The 25,193-nt window shown below is 34.3% G+C and overlaps 1 protein-coding gene across 3 annotated transcripts in view; it reads left to right on the top strand.

The window, feature by feature from the left end:
• Nucleotides 1-25,193, top strand: part of LOC145307403 (DE-cadherin-like) — a 61,372-nt gene that overhangs the window by 26,319 nt on the left and 9,860 nt on the right. Inside the window, exons 12-35 of one of the 3 annotated variants that reach the window (XM_080149827.1) lie at nt 2,109-2,205; nt 3,582-3,678; nt 4,413-4,497; nt 6,895-6,993; nt 7,478-7,628; nt 8,545-8,678; nt 9,184-9,265; nt 9,628-9,767; nt 10,627-10,746; nt 11,009-11,078; nt 12,335-12,464; nt 12,757-12,823; nt 13,778-13,925; nt 14,539-14,606; nt 15,458-15,575; nt 15,834-15,923; nt 16,426-16,547; nt 16,778-16,925; nt 17,204-17,368; nt 19,230-19,300; nt 19,456-19,918; nt 20,157-20,270; nt 20,590-20,829; nt 21,215-22,951. In XM_080149827.1, coding sequence (XP_080005953.1) covers nt 2,109-2,205; nt 3,582-3,678; nt 4,413-4,497; nt 6,895-6,993; nt 7,478-7,628; nt 8,545-8,678; nt 9,184-9,265; nt 9,628-9,767; nt 10,627-10,746; nt 11,009-11,078; nt 12,335-12,464; nt 12,757-12,823; nt 13,778-13,925; nt 14,539-14,606; nt 15,458-15,575; nt 15,834-15,923; nt 16,426-16,547; nt 16,778-16,925; nt 17,204-17,368; nt 19,230-19,300; nt 19,456-19,918; nt 20,157-20,270; nt 20,590-20,829; nt 21,215-21,931 — 3,736 coding nt within the window. In that variant the 3' untranslated portion in view covers nt 21,932-22,951. Of the gene's footprint in view, nt 1-2,108; nt 2,206-3,581; nt 3,679-4,412; nt 4,498-6,894; nt 6,994-7,477; nt 7,629-8,544; nt 8,679-9,183; nt 9,266-9,627; nt 9,768-10,626; nt 10,747-11,008; nt 11,079-12,334; nt 12,465-12,756; nt 12,824-13,777; nt 13,926-14,538; nt 14,607-15,457; nt 15,576-15,833; nt 15,924-16,425; nt 16,548-16,777; nt 16,926-17,203; nt 17,369-19,229; nt 19,301-19,455; nt 19,919-20,156; nt 20,271-20,589; nt 20,830-21,214; nt 22,952-25,193 lie in introns of those variants that run through there. The other 2 variants (XM_080149825.1, XM_080149826.1) reach the window with 2 other exon arrangements.

The following is a 25,193-nucleotide window of genomic DNA, read 5'->3' as shown; positions in this document are numbered from 1 at the left end:
TAGACAAACGGACTAATATACAGACAGACAGACGGACACGTTACAACTGTACAAAAGATTGGTTGAACTCTGTGTGAACATGACATGAGACAAACAAACGGAAATAAAATACAACATGCATACAAGGGCAGCAATATAAAGGGATAAGACAATAGCTGATAAATTGATGTACATCCACAATGATAATACACAAAATAACCACATCTCTAGATTACAATTAGTGGTTAAACATATGGACACTCAACATAATGAAAATTCTACAACAAAAAAAAAACAAAGTTGTTAGGCCAACAAATTAGAGAACTTTATTTTCAAACTTTGGGGACTAGTGTAATAAACAGCCCATTATAGAGAGAGAGGGGGGACAATGGACTGTTTATTACACTAGTACCCAAAGTTTTATAATAACGTTTTCTTTACGTTTGCTTAACATCTTTGGGGAATTTTGATTGGTTGATTCATTAAGTTGAGTGTTCAAACGTTTTAACCACAAATTTTAATCTACAAAAGGGGATAGTTTTGTGTATCATTATTGGGGGATGTACATCAATTAATTTATCGGCCATTGTCTTATCCCTTCAGATCACTGGTAATTAGCTGTAACCGTTTATATCAAATATTCTATATATCCAGGGACGGAGAAATCATTGGACTGTAAATTGGACAGATACCCAAAGTTTTATAACAATGTTATCTTTTCGTGGGCTCTAAAACTTTGGATACTTTTTATTCAATTGATTTATTCCAAACAAGTAGTGTCCAAACTTTTCCGTCAATAGATTAATCATCATTAGGGATGTTAATCTATTAATCGTCCATTGTCTTATCCCTTTAGATCCCTGTTTATATTTAAAGGAAAATTAATGTTTTGCCTATTAAGGAGCTATCTATTTATACAAAACTACTATTTTTTTATGATTTTATTCGCTGGAGGCTACCAAATTCTTTTGATGGTGTATGGATTAGAAATAATCTAAGAAATCAGAGACAACTAAGAAATTCTAGTGAGTTTTATATTCCAATAGCCAAATTTAAAAAAATTGAAAGGTTTCCATTCTTTTCATTTCAAAGACTATGGAATAATTTTTGTCATGAAAAAGATCTTTTAAATGAGAATATTCCTAAAAAAACATTTGCATTAAATCTTAAAGATGAACTTTTTAAATCTATATGTAATATTGAAGAATGTAATGAATGTACTTAAAATATATTGATTTGCCTGGATTTATTAAAAACCTTACATTATTGATTACAGAAATGATTTTAAAATTTAAGAAAAACTAGCCTTAGAATTTGTTGTAACCCTTCTTTCCTTCTCTTTTTCCCCTGTCCATTTAATTTTACCTACATTTATTTTGACATTATTATTTCTTATTTTTCTTATTAACTTAATGCCAACCTAAAAAAGGCAATGCAAACATCTCGGATACGCATATTCCTACTTTTAGGGAAGCCTAATCAGTGCCACACATAACATCTAGTGTTAGTCATGCAATTTAATTTTATAAATATTATGAAAAATTGTAAAGTACACCTGGTACTAAGCAGTAGCTTGGTGTACTATTGTATGTACTGCTTCGTAAGACGGGGCGTAATCTGTCACTGAATAAATGTTTTTTATGTTTTTATGTTTTAAAGTAGCTTGATGTAAGTATATCTTTTTGTCTGGTTTTAGGCTGTTCTGTGTAGTAAAACACACTATTATTTACTAGTAGCTGCATCCTTAGCGCCTAGGGACGCTTTGTTCGAATGGGTAGCGATCCAGTGAAAAATAGCATAAAACCATCTAGCTTAAAACCACCAGAGGACCTCCATTAACCGAAGAACTCAATCGTTTCAGTAGTTTTTGAAATTTTAATCTTTTGACTAAAAATCTTCCTTTAATTACTTTGAAATGAAAATAAAAATAAAATCTAGAATCTTAACTTTGTGGATGCTTTCATTCTTGTTTTTAATGAATTTTTAATTAGTTGGTTCATTAAGTTGAGTGTTAACCACTAATTGTAATCTATAGAAAGTGTAATTTTGTGTATCATCATTGGGGAAGTACATTAACAAATCGGCCATGTCTTATACCTGACGTTTTTTAACAATCTTTTTCTTTGCAGAGCTCTGCCGGATGAGAAAAACGACCAGAAAGTTAACATATACTTGAGTAAACCTTTGGAGTACGAGAAGGAACAATCTTATATTCTCACACTCAAGGTAAGATATTACATTAAAGGGATTGTGCACTTACAAGAGCAAAGGGATTGTGCACTTTCAAGAGCAAAGGGATTGTGCACTTTCAAGAGCAAAGGGATTGTGAACTTGCAAGAATAAAGGGAATGTTCACTTAAAAGGGCAAAGGGAATATGCACGTAAAAAAGCAAAGGGAATATGCACTTATAAGAGTAAATAAAGTATGCATTTTGATAGCAAAGCGAATAAGCACTTGCAAGAGCAATGGGTTTGTGCACTAAAAGTACGAGAAAGAACAATCATATATTCTTACATTAAAGGCAAGATATTACATTAAAGGGATTCTGCACTTACAAGAGCAAAGGGATTGTGAACTTGCAAGAGCAAAGGGTTTTGAACTTGCAAGAGCAAAGGAAATAAGCACTTACAAGAGCAAAGGGAATGTGCACTTACAAGAGCAAATAAAGTGTGCATTTTTAACAAAAGAGGAGTATGCACTTTCAGGGGCAAATAAAGTATGCATTTTTAATATAAGAGGATTATGCACTTACAAGAGCAAATAAAGTATGCATTTTTGATAGCAAAGCGAATAAGCACTTGCAAGAGCAATGGGTTTATGCACTTTAAGTACGAGAAAGAACAATCCTATATTCTCACACTTAAGGTAAGATATTAAATTAAAGGGATTGTGCATTTACAAGAGCAAAGGGATTGTGAACTTGCAAGAGCTAAGGGAGTGTACACTTACAAGAGCAAAGGGATTGTGCACTGACAAGAGCAAAGGGAGTGTGCACTTACAAGAGCAAAAGGATTGTGAACTTGCAAGAATAAAGGGAATGTTCACTTAAAAGGGCAAAGGGAGTATGCACTTACAAGAGCAAAGGGAATATGCAGTTACAAGAGCAAATAGAGTATGCATTTTTAATAGCAAAGGGATTGTGCACTGTAAGTACGAAAAGAACCAAACCTAAATTCTTACACTCAAGGTACAAAATTACATAGGGAGGGAGAGGACATTGAGCTGTTTATTATACAAGTCCCCAAAGTCTTATAACGTTTTCTCATTCTTAGGCCTAACAATTTTTTTTTGTTTGGTTTATTAAGTTGAGCGTCCAAACGTTTCAACCACTAATTGTAATCTACAGAAAGGGGTAATTTTGTGATATTATTAATAACATCATTGGGGGTGAACACCAATTTATCGGCCATTGTTTTATCCCTTTAGATCTTTGATTTATCCTGTGAAGGTTCATTCGTTTGTTTCTATGAGATAAAATTTCATAATGTGAACTCTAAATTGTCGATGGATAGCAGCAATTGATAGTAACGCATGTGATATCTCCTAAGCTAGGGGGTACCTGGCAGCACCTAATAAACATCATCATTATTATTATTATTAGGTTGGTAACCGAGAGAACCTTGTCTCTGAAGTACAGCTCACCATCAGGGTCAAGGATGAGAACAACAAAGTCCCTGTCTTTGTCAACATTGAACCAGGTATTATAGACAGCTTTCCGCGGATATTAAGGGGGAGAACCGGTTCTAATCCAGCGGATATTAATCGGTTTTGAAGCTAACCATCAGGGTCAAGGATGAAAACAACAAAGTCCCAAAGTTTCCCCGGTTTTATTCCAGCGGATATTCATCGGTTTGAAGCCACACTGGAACTAAGGATACGAACAATATTAATAAAATCACGAAACCTCTTGGAGTTATATTGGTTCTGGATAATAATCGTACTATAGGCAGCTTTCCGCGCGGATAGTAAGGCAGAGAATCGGTTCTAATCCAGCGGATATTTATCGGTTTCGATGCCAGCTTGGAATATTTATTACTCTTTTAAAATACTTTTCCGGTATGGCTTATTAACAGATTAATATCCACTGGATTAGAACCAGTTCTCAGCTATAATGTAATATCTTGTGTAGCTTAGTATTACAGACAATTTTTCACGAATATTAATATTAAATAATTTGAAATACGTTGCCATACATGATACACGATTCACTACTTTGAAGACTTTAAGGAATTTTCATTAGTTAGTTTATTAATTCGAGTGTACAAACGTTTCATCCACTAATTGTAATCTGTAGTTGGGTTAATTTTAAGGATATGCAACAATTTATCTCCTTAATCTTATTCATTTAGATCCCTGATTTTTGACTGGTTTATAACCCTCCTCATTGAGACATTTTAAATTTCCAAATTTAACTTCTATTTCTATTTTTCAGGCGCAGTTCTGGAACATGAACCCGTGGGAACTGTTGTCATGTCCGTTACAGCTGTTGATGGTGATGGTACTTATCCTAATAACAGGTAGGCATCATTCCTGCTCTCTGTTAGGTTCTCTCTAGAGTATTACTGTTCTCTGTTAGGTTCTCTCTCTAGAGTATTACTGTTCTCTGTTAGGTTCTCTCTAGAGTATTACTGTTCTCTGTTAGGTTCTCTCTCTAGAGTATTACTGTTCTCTCTAGAGTATATCTATATAGGGTTGGCAATCCGAATCCGGAAACCGCCCAATTTTTGGCCAATTTTGGAATACATAATCCGAATCAAGAATCCGGATCGTATCCTTAATTGTTAGGCAAAATTAGCATCTTGAGTTTTTTCTTTCACCAGCCCCCCCCCCCCCCCCCCCCCCTCTTTCAAGGCAAAGAGCACCACCCCACAGTGGTCTATTTTGGCCTTTTGGTGGACATTTCACCTACCTCTACTCAAAGTCAATTTTCTCAGCTTGTAGTTGATAGAATCGTTCAAAATAAAAAGCCTGCGCCTTATTATTACCCAATGCAACTCGTATATTCATCTAGAGAAGAAAAACAAAAGACAACTGGTCTAGAAAATACTTTGAAACTTAGCTAAAATTTCATATTTTCATAATAATTTCTTAATTGTAAAAGAGCCTAAATTCGATGTTTTATAGCAATAAAACATTGAAAAACCTTGAAGCATTAATAAATATTACTGTAGAAATGATTATATAAAGGTAAATGCCCAATCACCAACCTTGTGCAACATACATTTGATACAACTAATTCAAGTTTCTTCACCCTTTTTTACGAAGTTATTTTCTCTTAGATAAGTAATAATACTTAATCTATATAGTAATGTTTTTAGCTGTTTAACAGCTAAATCTAGAAATTAAAAAAATTATTAATATATCTAGTAAAATTAATTAGAAATGGGTATTAATGAAAGAAGTTAAATTTACCGAAATTGTTATTGATAAAAAATATCATTAAATAGTCTTATAAAATGGCTAACAGCTGAGCAGAAGCCGTTTCCCAGCTGCCATATGGATGGGCCCCCACTATTTTTGGAAGTATTTTTGAGCTTAACACCCATAAAAACCTACCCCTAGCTAGACACGACACAAGCCCTATCTACACATCATACTCTTGGCCAATCCCAGCCGTTTCCGCTAGTTCTAGCCGTTGAGCAGCTGGTACAAGAAATTCTTAAAATGGCTATTGGTAACATTTAACATCAATTATAGCAAAATTATGTTTCAAGAAGTTGTTTCCCATGTATTAAATGATGGATTTGCCCTGAATATGGCAAAAAAACTGCTAAACGGCTGAGCCACCAGCCGTTAGCCATTACTTTTCCAACTTTTTGTTTGATTTAGGGAAAATAGACCTACCTAGGAATATTCATGAGAAGTTTTATAACAAAATTCGGATTCTAAGTGCCATTTGCACATTGATTACGAAAAGGATGCATTAAACACCCCCCCCCCCCCTTAAAAAGATTAAAACATTCATTTTATATCTCTTAAAGTCTCTTAATTTATCGTAGGCACTTTATGGGCAGTTTAAATGCATCAGAAATTAAAATTAACAATGAAAAGAAAAAAAAATTGCAACAATTTTTTCTTCTTGTATTGTAATTTTAGAGTTTGGCCCCTTAAATTAAAGTTAAAATTTGCAAGAAACCGGGCCCTGCAACAACCTAAACTAAACATCAAACTATGGCATTATACCTGTATATTAAGAATAATATATGGTTTGGTATGTTGCGGGGCCCGGTGTTTGGTGAAAAACTTAAAAAACTGAAAATTATTGCTAAAATTTTTGGCAAAAATATTTAAGAAATGACATGCAAATTTTTCAAAAACAACATAAAAATGGATGAAAAAAGTAAAAAAAAATTTTTAAACCCCAGTTTCCTAATAGATCATGTAGTATTATAAATATAAATAGGTAAAAAAACTTCATTGTATCAATGTAACACTGAAAAAAAATATTTTTTCCAGAGATGGTGAAAATTCAAAAGGTAAAATTCATGACGTGAAAATAATCCTTAACCTTCATGTTTCAAAGTTCATAATTCATCAACCAATAGTTAAAAAGACAAAAACTCTTCTGTTTTATATGAGATAGGGTATATATTTTCAAAATAATTTATTAATTTAGAGAAACTCCGAAGTTGATTTTTGGCGAAATGTCCGGCCTTAGACCGCTGTGCACCCGCCCCCCCCCCCCTTTACCACCAAGAAATAGGAAAAAATTTGAAAAAAACACAGCTTTAGATTCTTCTCAGTATCTCACTGGAAAAATTTAATTGCTTAATTTATTTTTAAAAATCCGAAATCCAGAATCCGTAACAAAAATTATTTTCGGACGGATTCATGTAAGAATCTGAATCCGGTCCCAAAATTAGACGGATTCCTAACCCTAATATCTAGGTTCTCTCTAATGTTTATTTTTGCAGGGTGAAGTTCCGAATTAGTGACAAAGACAAGGATCTAATGGACATGTTTGCTATTAATGAAGATACAGGAGTTATTACAACTAGAGTCGAGTTTGACAGGTAATTACAGTTGATTCATTCGAAACCGATTCTAATTCGGTGGATTAGAACCGGTTCTCATCCACCATACGAAAAAACTATGTCTAGCATCATATTATATCCAGTTTTCTACAGCGGAAAACTGTTTCTCATATTCATTCGAATCCGGTGGATAGGAACCGGTTCTCATCAATACGAAAAAACTATGTCTAGCATCGTATTATATCCAGCTTTCTACGAATATAAAAATGTACAATTATAAGATTAAAACAAGTTTTTTTATCCCGTGCCTCAGGCTTTAATCTTAGAATTGTACGGAAAGCCGTTTATAACCGGAATCAGGCAGGATATCTGGCTAATGCCGGATATCCGGCGTTATAAATCAGCCAGATATCCGGTATCAGGATAGTTTCAATATCCTATATCCGGCCGGATATTGAAAATGGCTGGATATCCGGCCAAATCGGATAGCCAGCCCAACCCAAATAAATATTGATGTGTTTAGGGAGGAGAAGTCATACTATGCGCTGGAGGTGATAGCAGAGGATGGTGCCCCCAGTGCTATACTCAACAACGGGGCCCCTAACCGCACTCCATACAGATTCAAGATTGTAATCAAGGACAAGAATGACAACCCTCCATACTTTCCCAAACAGGTATTTTAATATCTATCAGCTTAAACCAACAACAAAATTAATCCGAAAAATCAAGAAACTTATTCCAGATTTTTAGCTGGCTTTGTGGGGGCAACACAGAGTAGAATTGACGACCTTTACATCTGCCCCCCAAATATTATTTTATATTTATTTCGCTTCATAGCCATACCTTATTCCTGGGTATCTATATTATTACCAAATGCATATATATGAAATGGTCCATAATTTAGAACAGTTTGACTTAACAAGCGCATTTGACTAACCGGTAACACACAACTTTACAAACAAAATACACGAAAATTTAACCCTCTTTATAGTCCATTGTGTTATCCCTGGCTTGTAAGATATCTTCATAAAAACTTAGTAGAACTAGTTTTGTTATCCCGTGCCTTCGGCATCTTGGGGCTAACAAAACTGGTGTTAATCTTATAATTACATATTTATATCCGCGGAAAGCTGTTTAAAATACGATGCAATAAACAACTATTCCAGTTTTGCTTTAAAAAGGATTGATATCCTCTAGATTAGAACCGGAAAGCTGTCTATAGTACGATTAATATCCAGAACCTTGAAAACGCCAAGAGGTTTCGTGATTTTACTAGTTCTGTTGGTCGGAGAGGCATTCCCTAGACCCTGATTTCAGTGTCGCTTCAAAACCGATGAATATCCGATAGATTAGAACCAGTTCCTAGCTATAATGTAAAAAACATGTGTACCTTAGTATTACAAACAATTTTCCACGAATATTAATATAAAATAATTTGTAATACTATAATACGATGCTATACATGATTTTTCAGTATGGCTGCGGTCCAATTCGTTGGTTTAACTACTTTGGAGAATGTAAGGAATTTTGATTGGTTATTTCATTAACTTTAGTGTCTGCTGGACTAAAAATGTTTTTTTTTTCTTGTAGATGTACCGGCCAGAAGTTCCCGAGGACGCCGACATCGGGTCCAAGGTGATCGAGGTGAGAGCCAAGGACGAGGACAAGGAGGCCAGTGTCATCTCATACTCAATAAAGAATGGAAACTTGGACCTGGCTTTCAAGTGAGTTTTCTCGTGGTTATGGCCACAATACCTGATTATATATTGGGCTGTTTTTTACACTAGTTTAATAAGAACGTTTATTGGGAACCTTTCAGTTGGTTCATTAAGTTTAGTGTACAGTCAAAGACTTCCACCAATAGTTGTAATTTACAGAAGGGGTATTTTTGTGTCATTATTGAGGATGTACATCAATTTTTCGGTCATTGTCTTATCCCTAATATCCCTACATTATCGGTTAAAATACAATGACCGATAAAAAATACATCCCCAATGATGATACACAAAATTATTCCTCGCGTAGATTGCAATTAGTGGTTGAAATATTTGAACATTCAACTTAATGAACCAACCTATTTAAAATTCAATAAAAGGTTGTTAAGCTAACGAATAAGAAAACATTAGTATATAACTCTGGACTAGTGTAATAAACAACCCAATGAATGAGTATAAAAAGTACATGAAAATCAGGTGCAACATCCAAGTAATAATATATCCATTAATTTAGGATTGAGGAAAAGACTGGCATAATTCGAGTTGCCAAGGAATTGGATTATGAAAAGATAAAGGAGTATACTCTCATAGTACAGGTAATTTATCCTTTATTTACCGTGGGAAAAAATATTAAAGCATGGGAAAAAACGTGAGAAAAAATATGTTTTAGTGTAAAGAATTGTTCTATCGGTTTCAAACCTTTTTTATTTAATAGATCTTACCGACTTTGGAAAAACTGTCAGACCGATTTTTGAAATTCAATCTGTGAAAAAAGATATTCAAGATTTAATTTTTGATATTCAAGTTCCTTAAAATATTTTTAAAAATTAATTTTTACAATGAAAAAAATCTTTGAACTTAAATTGACCAATAATTCAACGATTTTTCTATTTTATTTGGAAGATTTTTTTTCAATATTAGAAAATTTTTTGTTTTATTTAATAACTTATTACTGCAGGCGTATGACGGAGCCTTTAGCAACGACACAACTGTCCACATTGATGTGCTGAATGTGAACGACATGAGGCCAGAGTTTGAGGAGCAGGAGTACAGAGCTACCATCAAGGAGAATGATGTTCCCTCTGGGGCAATTCTTAGGTAACTAATGGTTTTTTAGTGCTACTAGTAAGGAAGAACATTGGGCTGTTTGTTACACTAGTACCCAAAGTTTTATATTAGCCTTTTTGTATTTTTCAATTGCTTAACAATTTTGGGGACTTTACTTGAATTGGGTGTCCCTCATGGTAGTGTTCTATGACCAGTATAGTACTTTACTTATATCTTTGAAAAACCTGGATCATTTTATAATGCATTCTATATTTTTCTGGATCTTTCGTTTATGGCTGTCTATAAGTGTACAACTTTACCGTGCATTGTTTACATTTTGTTAAAGTAAACATATGATAAAGAAAACTGATTCTCTTTAAAGTAAAATGCTTAAATTCCAATCTATAGCTGTAATATTTGATTTTTTACTGCCACTTCATTATTGTTTTTCAAACAAAATTAGTGGTAGGGGGGATATTGAACTAGGAGGAAATTTTTTTTTTTTTTGTACAATTTGGTTAGGTTATATGCTAGGGGGCCGAGCGCCCAAGGCTAGAAAGACCAGGGGGCCGAGAGTCGCGACCAGAATCATAGGGGGGGGGGGGGTTACCAAAATTTAAAATTGAAAAAAAATCTGAAGAGGATACACCATTTTGATTACCTAATGACTATTCCAAATTATAATTCTGTGCTAGCAAAACCACGGTTTTGGCCGTTAGCAGCCTTCTAGTTCAAGATTTTTGGAGATATTTGTTATCAGGAACATTTTACATGTTTTTCTAGATAAGTCTGCGGACAATTGAAAAGTCTGGTTTTAACTGGTTAAATCGGGGAAAAAATCTAAAAAATTGGGAGTGCTCCAAGGTAGTGTTCTAGAAACAATACTTTAATTATATGCATTTGCTTACAGAGTGGTTGCTTGGGACCCAGATATTGAGGACAGAACAGCTCCGCAGAACATCACCTACTTCCTGGACAAGACCAATGATTTTGCTGACCATTTCAGCATCGACAACCAGGGATATTTCAGGTTAGTCCTACTTCTAGGGAGGGAGGGGACATTGAGCTTTTTATTTTACTTGTTTCCAAAGTTTTTTTTAACATTTTCTTATTCATTGGCTCATCAATTTAGGAAATAAAAAATTTTTTTTGGCGTTATCCGTTTAAGAATTAAAAAATGTTCCAATTTTGAATAACAAAATTCAAATAAAATCCACTCTATCTTTTTTTCTCGCTCACTTAGTCCTTAGTCCAAAAATGAAATAGAAATATTTATTATTTTTTATCTGCAGAGTTGTGAAGGCACTGGACCGCGACCCACCAGAAGGATCTCCCACATATCATATCTTTGTATTTGCAAAGGTAAAGTAGTCATACCTACTTATGCTTATGCAAGGATTAGCTTATCCTTATATAAAAGTAACATGATGTATGTCTGTCTGTATGTTTGTCTGTATATCCGTATGTATGTATGTCTGTCTGTCTGTATGTCTTACTGTCTGTCTGTATGACCCCCAAGAATGATCTCCAACATATCATTTCTTTGTATTTTAAAAGGTAGAACACCTTTCATAGCTTATCCTTGTATATGTCTATATGTCTGTATGTATGTATGTCTATCTATCTGTATGTATGTCTGTCTGTCTATCTGCTTGACCACTAAAAAGTGTCTCCAACATATCATATCTTTGTATTTGCAAAGACAAACACTCATTCCAGTATTAGCTCATTCTTATATAAAAGTAACATGATGTCTGTCTGCATGTATGTCTGACCGTCCGTTTGTCTGTATGACCCCCAAGAGGGATATCATATCTATGTTTTTGTATTTCTTATAATTCAGAGAGGGAGGGGAAATTGGATTGTAAGCAATACTGGTACCCAAAGCAACTTTATCGTATAATATAATTTTCTAAGAACTTCATTTTTAAAATATTGGTTAATATGAAAATTAGACACAATGCTATGATAAGCAAAGCATCTCTTTAGTTAAATCAACACGGGAAAAAGTCCATATCATTAATTATGCGCTTTGACTTCCGTCCAATAAAATGTTGAATTTTAATTATATTTTTAGTTTGTCTTAACAAGCTTAGCTTTTATGGATGTTGTCATATGGGTGTATATTCTGCACAAAATCATTTTTTTCCCCTGATGCAATATTTTCATTTGGATCATGGAAAGAAAACGAAGTTTCCGGTTTCGTCGTTTTTTCACAGTAGCCTTTCTCCTATTTCTAGCCCCTGCGGGGGGCTCTAGCCCTGCGGGGCATATTTTCTAACCCTGCGGGGCAAAAATTAACTTTTACTTAACCTAAAATAACCCTTCAAAAGCTACTGTGAAAATACGATGAAACCGGCAACTTCGTTTTCTTTCCATGATCCTTTCATTTTTTCCCATCCTAGTTTTTTTTTCTAGCAAGGAAGGAGAAAACATGGAAAAATATTTACAGACCTCTTAATTTTATTCATATTATCCCCCCTCCCATGTTTTCATTTCTCTTAGTTTTTACATTTTTCCCTGCAACATATTTTTTTATTCCCCCCGTCCTTTAGCAGGGTCAGATTTGTAGAATATACACCCCTGTTTCACTTAAATTATAAATTTTCATTTCTCAGGATGAAAATGGAGGTCCAAAGGGTCGGGAACACTTTGTTGAGTGTATTATCACCTTGGAGGATGTGAATGACAATGCTCCCACCCTGGATATGCCTGATGGACTTGTATGGTATGAGAATACTGATCCAGGTAAATACAAACTCGTGTTTTTGAATCTCGGACCGACACTGCGTCATAACTAAAGACGTTCCTACTGCTACTATGTCATGTGCGCGACATTAAAAGTTAGAGTAGGGGGAATGCCTAGGCCCATAAACATGTGCAACCCATTACTATGCACGGTAAGATCGTGTAATCAAAGTGTTAGTTGTCTGTTGGATGTTACTTTACCTAATATTCACTAGTGGCCCGTGGGTGTTAGAGTATTGCAACCAATTACAAGCAGATAATGTCCTTAGGTTCTCTTTATATATATATTTAGGTGATGTTGGAGAGTTGTTTGCAACAGACAAAGACACAGACGCCAATGGACCACCCTTCACATTTGGGTAAATTTTTAAAATCTTCATTATTTCTTTTTGTCCGAAACTTAAGATCTTGGTAACTTCTTTCTGAATGAAACGGTTAGGTTGTGCTTCTTAGGGAATATACCTACTGGTTTTATTGTGGTTTTAGGCTTTGTTTTCTTAGAGGGGGGGGGGGGTAATTTAATTGTTTGTCTGATTGTCAGTTATACAACAAACTTATGTTTTTAATTATGGTGGTTTTCTTAATTTTTTTTATGACCATTAGGGTGGGCCCATTTCCCCCTTTTTTTAGATTTTACTGTTATCATAAGTTGTGGAAGTCATATATATGTATGATAAAACCCATTCAAGTTTCAAAAGTGACTTGGCTCTTATGGCTGCCGGCGCGCGGGGGGTATAAAAAGTACCCACCCCCTTATAAAACCAAAAATTTGAATTCCTTCAAACACAGGCATGTTGCATATCAAAATGACCGCATTGAAATGCTGATTACGAATCTGGAAACCGTTTTGAAAAATATTGCTCCTAGTTCGAATAATATCTCATTAAGTACCTAAAAACAGATGATTTAGTCAAAATTGTTCATTTTGGTAGGTTATTTGAAAATTATTTCGGACTGAATCAATATTTTTCAAAACGGTTTTCAGATCTGTAATCAGCATTTCAATGCGGTCATTTTGATATGCAACATGCCTGTGTTTGAAGGAATTTAAATTTTTGGTTTTATAAGGGGGCGGGCACATTTTATACCCTCCGCGCGCCCGTTGTTATTGGATTAAAAAACCTCTTTCAAAATTCACAGGGTTTTATATTGGCCCAGTAACCCTTGCAAATGTCTACTAATGTGAAATTCCAAAATCGACCCGCCCTAATGACCATTGAACATTTTCTCCACATATGTCCGCTTGTCCACCATCCTTAACTTTGTTGTGCCTCGCTTCTTATAGATGTTGTCATCCTTGTTTTTTTTTCTAGAATTGACCCTCAAGCAAGTGCTGATTTTAAATCCAAGTTTGACGTGAAGTCCCAGGGGGGAGGAAAATATGTTCTTGTCACCAAGAAATTTTTTGATAGGGAGGCGCAGAAAACCTATTCTGTCCCCATCAGAATTGCCGATAACCAGGTGAGTAAATGGCATTTGTATGTGTGTGTGTAGCAATTGTTTCTTAGTGTTAGGACCTAAGAAGTCACGGAAAATGACAAGACACTTTTGTATAGCCACTAGGGCTAGATTAAGCTTTACGCTCAAGTACCTGACCTGCTTTCTCTTGGGAGCTACTCTTAATTACCTAATCCTCGCCAAATATGGCAGGTGTCCCAAATTAAATCACTCTAATGAATGACGCTCTCCGCAGAGGAGCTTAAGTAAGGGTTGTACAGATATTATGTACATGACTTTTAAGTATCAAAACCAATCAATAATATCCCTTCTTACACAACCCGGAGAAGTTGTATGGTTGGATTCAACTAAAAGGTCATCTTGTGCGAAAAATGCCCCGTAAATTTACGAGAAATGAATGTCGTCGTCTTGTGTTTAAATATTCTGAAATATCACCGACCCGATATTATTTTTATAATAGGTTCCTATCAGGGATCTAAAGTGATAAGACAATACATTGTACATCCCCAATAATGATACATAAAATTTCCCCTTCTGTAGGTTACAATTTGTAGTTGATTGGATGTTGGCATCTATGTTTTTATTTAAAATAAACCTTTTTTCTTTTTATTTTTAGGGTAAAGCAGGCATCAGTTTGTTGACCCTGATCATTGGAGACAAGAATGACAATGATATGGCGCCAGGAATATATTACCAACATAATCCAATCCAGATTAATATCCGCCGGATAAGAACCGGTTTTGAGCTATTGTTTCACTTTTCTATCCGCGGAAAGCTGTCTATAATTTGATTCGATAACAATTCTGTATAAATCCTTGGATAAAAAATGGCTAATACATGGGTGTACTGTACATCCCCAATGATGAAACACAAAATTACTTCTGCTGTAGATTACAATTAGTGGTTGAAACGCTTTGACACTTAACCAAATGAACCAACCAATCAAAATTCAGTAAAAGTTTCCACGGTTGTTAAGCTAACAAATAAGAAAAAGTTATTACAAGACTTTGGAGACTAGTGTAATAAACAGTCCAATGTCCCCTTCCTCCCTTTATCTGAAGGGATAAGACAATGAATGGCAAATAGATGAACAGCAACATTGAATTTATATAATAATGTTCTCATATTCGGTGGCTTAACAACATTGGAAACTTTTACTTAATTTTGATTTGTTTGATCATTTAGTTAAGTGTCAAAAGGTTTCATCCACTAATTGTAATCTACATAAGGGAAAATTTTGTCTTGTCATCATTGGGGATGTACATCAAATTATTGGCCATAGTCTTATCCCTTTAGATTCCTGGCCTAAACTTGTTTGTGGATAATATAATGGACTTGAGCTCATTTATAGACATTTATTTTCTATATAGATCTGTCATGGATCTTGATGCAATAAAGCAGACCGTTTTGTAAATGTTAAAAATTTGGAAGGTTTCATTAAACAAAAGTTCTCGCATATATACTTATTAAATAATGTATACTCTTTGTAATATTTAGTTTAATATAATGGATGATATAATATTATGGATAACAGGTTCTAGTGAGATATTTGTATACAACTACGAGGGCCGGGCACCCACCACAAAGATTGGCAGAGTCTTTGTGGATGACCCAGACGATTGGGACCTGCCAGATAAAACTTTTAGATTTAAGGTTTGTATTTATATTCATCATACAAAATATAATAAGGTTTTGTCTTAACTTTCTCCAATAAATCTATTCTTGATTTTAACAAATAAATTTTAAATCCACGATTTTTTGTGCTTTCCTACTTAATGGATATCCTTGTTTTATATAGGTAATAAAACACCATTTCTGAGGAGAACTGGATTAGAAGCAGTTCTGAGCCATTATTTCACTTTACTATCCGCAGAAAGGTGTCTATAATACTATAATAATTATTATTGGCAGGATGCCTCCAGGTACCCGGACTTTTCCCTGGATCCAAATACTGGAATTATCTCCATGAAGGAGGGAATCAAACTTGATGAAGAAATTAAGGTAAAACTTTTAGGTATTGGATTCTCATTGGTTGGTTCATTGAGTTGAGTGTCAGAACGTTTCCACTACTAACTTTAATCTACACAAGGGGTAATATTGAATATCATCATTGTAGATGTACATTAATTTTATGGCAATTGTCCTATCGCTTTAGATCCCTGGATTAAAACACACAGAAATAAAATATGATGAAATAAAAACAGATTCTGCACAAGATTTCATTTTCGTGCTGCAAAAAAAATCATTTCTAAAATTCAAATTGAGGTGGAAAGTTATTCTTTTCTAGGGATGATTTCTCTTGGGTGGGTTGCGGTGCCCTCCCCCCTAAATATATAAACCTTCCCATGCCCTATGAGAAGCTTTACTTTAAATGAGAACTATCTCACCTCAGTTCAGTGGTTTGCAACACAAGACAGACAGACACAGATCCTGTTACTTTTATGTATGATTTATTATCCATTGTCTTATCCCTTTATGATCCCTGACATTTAAATCTATTCAGACATACCACATGGAGTTCGAGGTGGATGATGTGTCCCGGGGACAGCGAGCTGTGCCTGCTAATGTCACTGTCACAGTTAAAAAGATTTCTGCAGAGGCTGTCAAGAAAAGTGGTAGCATTAGGTATACACACACCAACAATGGATATATAAAATATGTGGATATTATGACCACAATAAATATTCAATATAGATAATTACTTTATTCCACTTTTCAGTAGCAAAGCTACTCTATAATATACTTTCTTTGTCTGTGAAATATGATTTTCTTGGCTGCTAATGTTATTCTATAAAAGATACCCAGTACCCATTTTACCTAACCTAACTTACCTATTTAATTTCTTGTCTATTTAGAATTGATGTACCACCTGAAAAGTTTCTTTCTGGCGGCAGCTTGAGTGCTGACGGCCGCCAGCAGCTGACAAAGCTGCTGCGTGGATATCTGAATGCATCTGTGGTGGATGTGTTCACACTGCTGCCCGCAGATCTGCCAGATAAAAAGGTGATTTTTCTACTGACAATAGATATAATCTCTAGATACTTGCTCTCTAGATCAGCCAATAGGAAAACGAAATATTTTTGGTTAGAAAATGTTCGGATTCTAGTAGTTAAGGGAGTTATTTTTTCATTTCATTTGCACAATGAGTCAGCTATAAATAGTTGTATTGCTTAGGATAAAGGTTTTGTAATTAATATTTTTGTAACATCTAACCACATTATCTTATTCGTTGGCCAACTTAAACTTTGGTTTACTTTTATTAAATTTTGTTTGTGTTGCAGGGTACAGATGTAAGGTTCTCAGCCCATGGATCTCCGTACTATGCCCCTGAAAGGATGGAACTGAGTGTGGCCAGGAGGAAGACAGACCTAGAGAGACAGATGGATTTCAATATTGTCATGATCAATATTGACGAGTGTCTTATTGAGAGATCACTCAGTGATAAGGCAGGAGTAATCATCAAATAACTTTAATTTTATTCAATTTTTAATAAACCACTACTAGTATCTATATTTCCTGAAGAGTAAAAGTCGGTTCAGGGGTTCTACTTTGTACACACCCCACCTGAAGATGTGTTAGGTAAGAAAAACCCCCCCGCAGAAACGGTTTACACAGGATGTACTGGGACCTCATGGTGGTTTCAGAACATGCTTTCCCTAAATTGAGTTAGTAGCTTCCCATAGTAGAAAATTTTAAAATTACTTTTGGTGATCAAATTTTTACTTTTATTTTTAGACTACCTTCACCTAACCTGCTTTATTGTCTTATTTTGCCTTTCATTTTTATCATGCAAATTCGCTCACATTACAGTTGAAATGACAGATATTGGAGCTTTCTAAAAAGGTCTCTAACATTTTTCTAGCTCTAATACTTTTTGAGATATCTTATTTCAAAGTATTGCTGAAAATCATCTTTTACACAGCAAAAAGTTGAAATATAATATTAGTTATTTTAGAGAAAATTACAAGTATCTTCATCTAAATCTCTGTAATATTGCTCCAAATTGGACAGTTAAGGTGCCTAAAACTATCTACATTCAATGGAAAATCCAAATACATACTTTTTAAGACTATATAAGCCAACAGGAGCATACTGAAGTGATTTTTGATAATGCTAAAGGAAAATATATTTCCTGTTTTCTTAAAATAAATTGAAATATAATGGACTTTAGCAAGGATTTTAAGGTAAGTTATGGTGTATAAAGTTGTCACTATGTAATTAGAAAGCCAATAAAACACAATCATCTGATATTTTGAACAAATAGAAACATATCGTAAAAAAAATAGACATAATCATAGAAAATAAACCAAAAATTGGTTAGAATTTTAAGCATTTCCAAGCAGTTTACAAATGTAATCTACTAATTCTAGTAATTTTTTTTAAGAATAGTTTATTGGCCTTTTAAATTTCTTATAACCTTATGAAACAAAATTATTTTTTGACACCTTAACTAAGAAAACATAGTAATTAAAAGACTTTCATAAATGATCTCATATATAATAAAAGACAAAATTTATTCTTAGGCCACATTTTTTTTTTGTTAATATACACTATTAGGTACTTTAAACTAGTACTGTGATTTGTAAAATCATAAATCAAAATTAATTAGGAGTTTCTATTAACTTAAAACACCTTTTACATTATTAAAAATGACTTAAAAGTGATTTATAATTAAAATTAAATTAAATTTGTTTTTTTGATATTACATTTTAGCATTCTCCGGTTGACTTATAAAGTCTCAAAAAGTGTGGATTTGGATTGTCCATTGAATGTAGATAGTTTTAGGCACCTTAACTGTCCAATTTGGTCAATTTGGAGCAATATTAGAGAAATTTAAATGAAGATACTTGTAATTTACTCTAAAATAACTAATTTTATATTTCAACATTTTGCTGTGTAAAAGATGATTTTCAGCAATACTTTGAAATAAGATATCTCAAAAAGTATTAGAGCTAGAAAAATGTTAGAGACCTTTTTAGAAAGCTCCAATACCTGCCATTTCAACTGTAATGTGAGCGAATTTGCATGATAAAAATGAAAGGTAAAATAAGACAATAAAGCAGGTTAGGTGAAGGTAGTCTAGAACTAAAAGTAAAATTTGATCACCAAAAGTAATTTTAAAATTTTCTACTATGGGAAGCTACTAACTCAATTTAGGGAAAGCATGTTCTGAAACCACCATGAGGTCCCAGTACATCCTGTGTAAACCGTTTCGGCGGGGGTTTTTTTCTAACATAACACGCCTTCGGGTGAGGTGTGTGTATTATAGATTAATGTGTAGTTATTTGAATGATTCCCTGATGTCAGGCTAAATGTGATGGAGCATGCTATAACAAACTGGAGATAGAGAATCAACCCACAGCAGTCATGACCAATAGGAAAATAAAGTTTATTTTTGTATCTTTTTTTGTATCTGTGTAGCTGTGTGTAGTAGCCAAGGAGAAATTGTTTTCATTGTTTGTGTTTTACATATCACACATCCCAATATACATATATGGTATTAGCATCAATAACTTTATTTGCTTGGCTTTAGAACAACATTTGTTGGTGTAACAGCTTTGACCGAGGCCCGTTGTGGTTGCCCCGCCCCACCCCGCCAGTCATGCGACCTGGACAGCAGCAGCAGTTCTAATCTGTGGCGGTCAGCCTACAGCCTGGAGCAGCAGCAGGTGTGCCTGGAGGGCAGCTGCACAGTCACGGGCAAATGTCAGTGTGCCATTGATCAGCCCCAAGTGTATGGACCTTTCTGTGAGAAAAGATCTGCAAGCATTAGATATGGATGGACAACACACCAGGGCATCAACTCGTGTGGCAACACAACAATAAGGCTGAGATTTACTACCAAGCAGTCCCGGGGCCTGTTGTTGTACCAGGGCCCCTCCCCCAACACTGTTGTCCAGGGGGTTACTGACTTTGTGGCCCTGGAGATACACGAGGGCAAGCTCAAGTATTATCTCAACTATGGCAGAGAAACTAGCACTGGCATTTTACAGAAGGTAACAGAATTTTTTTATTTTGATGTGTATGGAGCAAAGGATCTTGGTAACATTTGCAGTGAAGCTTTCTATAGGTCCAGTGAAGGGTTATAACTATTTTTTTGGAGGGGGGAGGGTATTTCTACCCTACTAAGAGAAACTGTACATTGTAAAGAAAAAGTCGCTCACATACAATAACAAGTGCCTCTAGGGGCATATCTTAACATAAACTATACATATTAATATCCTGAATATTAAGATTGTCTCTGATGGTGTGGAGCATAGTGTGGAGTTCTCCTGGAGTAATTCTACTGTCCATCTCATCCTGGATAATGGAGACTGTCTTCCAAGTATCCAGGATTGTCAGCTTCAGGTATGCTGTACGCAGTCAACAAGTTTCAAAATGATAGGACAATTCTAAAACAGACTGACTCAAAATTTGGAAAAGCTTCACTTTTAACAGGGACAATTATATCCATAAGTTGGAGAAGCACAGTATTGAATAAATAATATTTTTCACGGAGCACTAGAAAGATTAGCATTAGCATTATTGGATGTTTTTATTTTTGTAAACCATTTCATAAAAATTCGAAGATTTTTATTTTTTTGTTGGAACATTTTTGTTATTTTAAAATGGTACAACATTCCCTATAGTTATGGGAATCTAAACCTATCTTTATTTTGTTTTGCAGGCCTCTCGTCCACGTGGGAAAGCCCAGTACATGAATTCCAATGGTCCACTACAGGTTGGAGGACTTTACTTTGGCAAGGACCGGCTGCGGGACCTGGCAGCTGAGCTCAAGGTTGCCAGGGAGACACTGCCAGCTGGTGACAGTTTTGCTGGTTGTCTGCGTGACCTGCAGGTGTCAGAGAATGATGGCAGCCCGCTGTGGATCAGTCTGGGTACACCAGCAGATGGCGAGCAGTACCAGGTACCATTATCAGTGCAGTCAACAAAACAAAAAATGCACAAGAACAAAGTTTTACTTTTTCAACAATTATCTATGCTTTCTTATCATTTAATGCAAACCCAATACGATTGTCTGTGTATTACTTCTAAATGACTTTTTAAAAAGAAAATGTATTTTACTTTTCAATGCATTCTGGTCATTTGTAGGTTACTTTTGGGACCTCTAAAACAGTGGTTTCTAAAAAGTTTGACTTAACTTGTCCAATTTTCGTTGGTTGACACTGTATGGGGTTTCTATGGCTGTCCTTGGGAGTTAAATGGCATCAGTTTTCATGAAAACTAATCTTGTTAATGTCCTATATACCCTACCATAATTATTATCCATTTATCCTAAATATTTACTTTAGGATGGCTGCTCCATGGAGTATGTATTGGCCGTGGAGGCCACTGGCATGAACCTCAACTTTCTGCTGATAATCCTGGCGATATTGGCCATCATTCTGACGGCCATGTGTGTGCTCACAGTGTACAGGAGGAGGAGGGTGCCCTACAGCGACAAGGACATTGACTGCGACATCAGAGAGAATATTATCAACTATGATGACGAGGGAGGAGGTGAGGGAGATGGTACTGGCTATGATCTGTCAGTCCTGCGTCTGCGCAGTGGTACAACACAAGTACAGGAGAATGGATATGGACATATGACATTAAATGGACAATACCTGCCACCAGCAGTGGACAAACAACAGCAGCACCAGCAGCAGGAGTTACCTGGAGTCGGCCACTTTCTGGATGAGACTAAGGACAAAGTTGACCAGGATCCAGAAGCCACGCCCTATGATGATCTCCGGCATTATGCTTATGAAGGTGATGGTAACTCTGGCACTGGCTCCAGCTTATCCAGCCTCAACTCTGGCAGCGAGGCTGATCAGGATCTGGAGTTTGAATACCTGCACAATTTTGGGCCACGCTTCAAGAAGCTGGCAGACATGTATGGACGTGAGACAGAGACAGATAGCAGTAGTTCCGAGACAGGAGAGAATAATCTGGGCTATCATGACTATCATGATCATGTAGTACAACAACAACAACAACAACAGCCAGGATCTGAATCTTGGTGTTGAGTAATATTTAGTCCTACCACCACCACTACACTTCTAGTTATATTCTCTGTATGTATGTATATATCTGCCATAAGGACATAATAACATACACACACACACACACAAGAGATAATTAGTGATAATTAAGAAACCTTATTCCATCCATGCATATCTAGTACAGAGCTCTGTATTAGATCATATGATTATGTACCATATTATATTATTATTATACACATTTGTAAATATTATTTTATACTTTTATACTCTCCTTTGCTTAAATTAGTTTTGTTCTTGTTAAAGATCTCAAAAGTCTATGTCTAATACAGTAGTTTATATATATTCTGATATAGCCAGGGGGAGGGAGAGGACATTGGACTGTAAACTATGCTGGTATCCAAAGTTATAACAACCATGTTATTTTAATTCTTATAGCTTTAAAGCTTTAAATATGCATTGGTTGGTTCCAAACCAATAGTGTCCAAACTTTTCAAACAGAATCTACAATGGTTATAATTTTCTTTATCATCATTGGGGAATGGTTTAACGTCCATTGTCTTATCCCTTGAGATCCCTGGATGATGATATAATAGAAATAGGGAGGGATGGGTGTGTGGAATGTTAATCCTTTACAAGGAAAACAACACATACCTATCCAATCCATTCTTTAATTCAATTTTTATAAAAGGTTGTCTGTTTATGTTTGATGTAATATTTCTTCTTTTTTTTTCAATGCTGAGCTTTTATTAACCAAAAAAATACAAAATTATGTTTTGAAAAATGTAAAAAGATGGGGGGGGGGGGGGGTGTGTGTGGATAGATTATTGTAATATCAGAGCAATAAACATTCCATTGGTTTGATCAAATATTTTAGCTTTTATTTCTCTAAAACATTGTAATTTAAATTATTTAGCATAATGTTTGATAATTTGCATAATTTATGCTAAATTTTAGAATTGCTAACATGACATTTTTGTTGCAATATAGAATGTTATTTAATAAAACAAAAACTTTTTACAGCTCTTTATGTTACGAGAATTATCTAACATCCCCCCCCCCCCTGTGTTAAAAATGAAAATTGTTGATTATTATACAGTACAGACTTCCAAAGTGCCTTTATATATAAAAAAAGAGGGTCATTTTTTTCGTGTATTCATGTAAAGTTGGGTGTTGGTTTGTAGTCAAATGCTCTTGTTAAGTCAAACTGTTGTTAACTATGGATCATTTCATATTTATATACATTTGGTTATAATTAAAAACACTTTGACTTAAAAAGAGTATTTGACTACAACCCAACACTAAAATTTGTGGAATTATGCAAAAAAATGACCCTTTTAATTCCTTAAAAAGTAGAAAATTTGTAAAAATGAAGCTAAATAATCAAAATCACTATATTTTGATACAATAATGATCTATTCTTGTAAAATAGTTAGTTTTCTATATATTTAATATTCATTACATCCATTATTCTCTTCTAGGCCTTCATCTAGATAAATTTTACTGTGCATTTTTTTTATTTTCATAGCAATAAATTATAGTTTATAAATAATTGTTTGATATTATATTTCAAAATAACATATATGTATCACTTTATGTGCAGTCATGTGACATGTTTGGTTGAATATATTTCCATGTCTAAATTAGCGGCAAATCCGGTATTTGGCGGCACCCTAACATAGCTTTAGCCCGCCCCCCCCCCCTCACTCCTCCCATTTAAGTCTAAATTGGCGGCATATCCGTTTTTGATTGGTTGATTGATTTATATTGTAATTTCTATAGCCTTATCCTTAAATTGGCAGAGTCCAATCCTTAAAAATTGATTGATTATTTTTCTTTGTAATTTCTAAGCCCAATCCTTAAAAATTGATTGGTTGATTGTTTCTTTCTTGTAATATTAGAGCCCATTACTTAGAAAACTGATTGATTGATTGATTTTTTTCTTTTCATAATTTCTAAGCCTGATCCTTTGATTAACTATGTTTTTCTTGTAATTTCAAAGCTCAATCCTTAAAAAAGGGTTTGATTGCTTGTTTTTTTCTTACGATTTCTAAGCCTAATACTTAAAAATTGATTAATAGATTGATTTTTTGTTATTTCTAAAGTCCCATCCTTCAATTGACATAAAGCTCAATCTTTAAGATTGATTGATTTTTCTTGTAATTTTAAAGCCCAATCCTTAAAAATTTATTGATTAAATGATTTTCTTGTAATTTCTTAGCCCATTTCTTAAAAGATTGATTGATCAATTGATTAATCGATTTTTTGTTCCAATCCTTCAATTGACATAAAGCCTAATCCTTAAAAGTTGATTGATTGATTTTTTTGTAACTTCTAAAGTACAATCCTTCAATTGACATAAAGCCTAATGCTTAAAAATTGATTGATTAAATGATTTTTCTCATTACCCAGGTAAAAAATACAGTATTTAAAGTCCAATCCTTCAATTGACAGGAAGCCCAATCCTTAAAAATTGATTGATTGATTGATTTTTTTGTAACTTCTAAAGTCCAATCCTTCAATTGACATGAAGTATAATCCTTAAAAATTGATTGATTTTTTTGTAATTTCTAAAGTCAAATCCATAAAAACTGATTGATTTAAGGACTTTTCTTGTAATTTCAAAGCCCAATCCTTGAATTGACATACAGCTCAATCCTTAAAATTGATGGATTGATTGATTTTTGTAATTTCTAAAGTCCAATCCTTCAATTGACATACAGCTCAATCCTTAAAATTGATTGATTGATTGATTTTTGCACTTTCTAAAGTCCAATCCTTCAATTGACATAAAGCCTTATTCTTAAAAATTGATTGATTGATTGATATTTTTTCCAATTTCTAAAGTCCAATCCTTCAATTGACATAAAGCCTAATCCTTAAAAATAGATTGATTGAATGATTTTTCTCATTACCCGGGTAACAAATACAGTATTTAAAGTCCAATCCTTCAATTGACATAAAGCCCAATCCTTAAAATTGATTGATTATTTGATTTTTGTAATTTCTAAAGTCCAATCCTTCAATTGACATAAAGCCTTATTCTTAAAAATTGATTGATTGATTGATTTTTTTTGCAATTTCTAAAGTCCAATCCTTCAATTGACATAAAGCCTAATCCTTAAAAATTGATTGATTGATTGATTTTTCTCATTACCCAGGTAATAAATACAGTATTTAAAGTCCAATCCTTCAATTGACATAAAGCCCAATCCTTAAAATTGATTGATTGATTTTTTGTAATTTCTAAAGTCCAATCCTTCAATTGATTTAAAGCCTAATCCTTAAA

This window comes from Acartia tonsa, chromosome 15 (assembly GCF_053477335.1).
Source record: "Acartia tonsa isolate MP-2025a chromosome 15, ASM5347733v1, whole genome shotgun sequence".
NCBI classification, from domain to species: Eukaryota; Metazoa; Arthropoda; class Copepoda; order Calanoida; family Acartiidae; genus Acartia; species Acartia tonsa.
The sequence above is the reverse complement of the archived record's forward strand: the minus strand, read 5'-3'. Positions and strand labels throughout refer to the sequence as shown.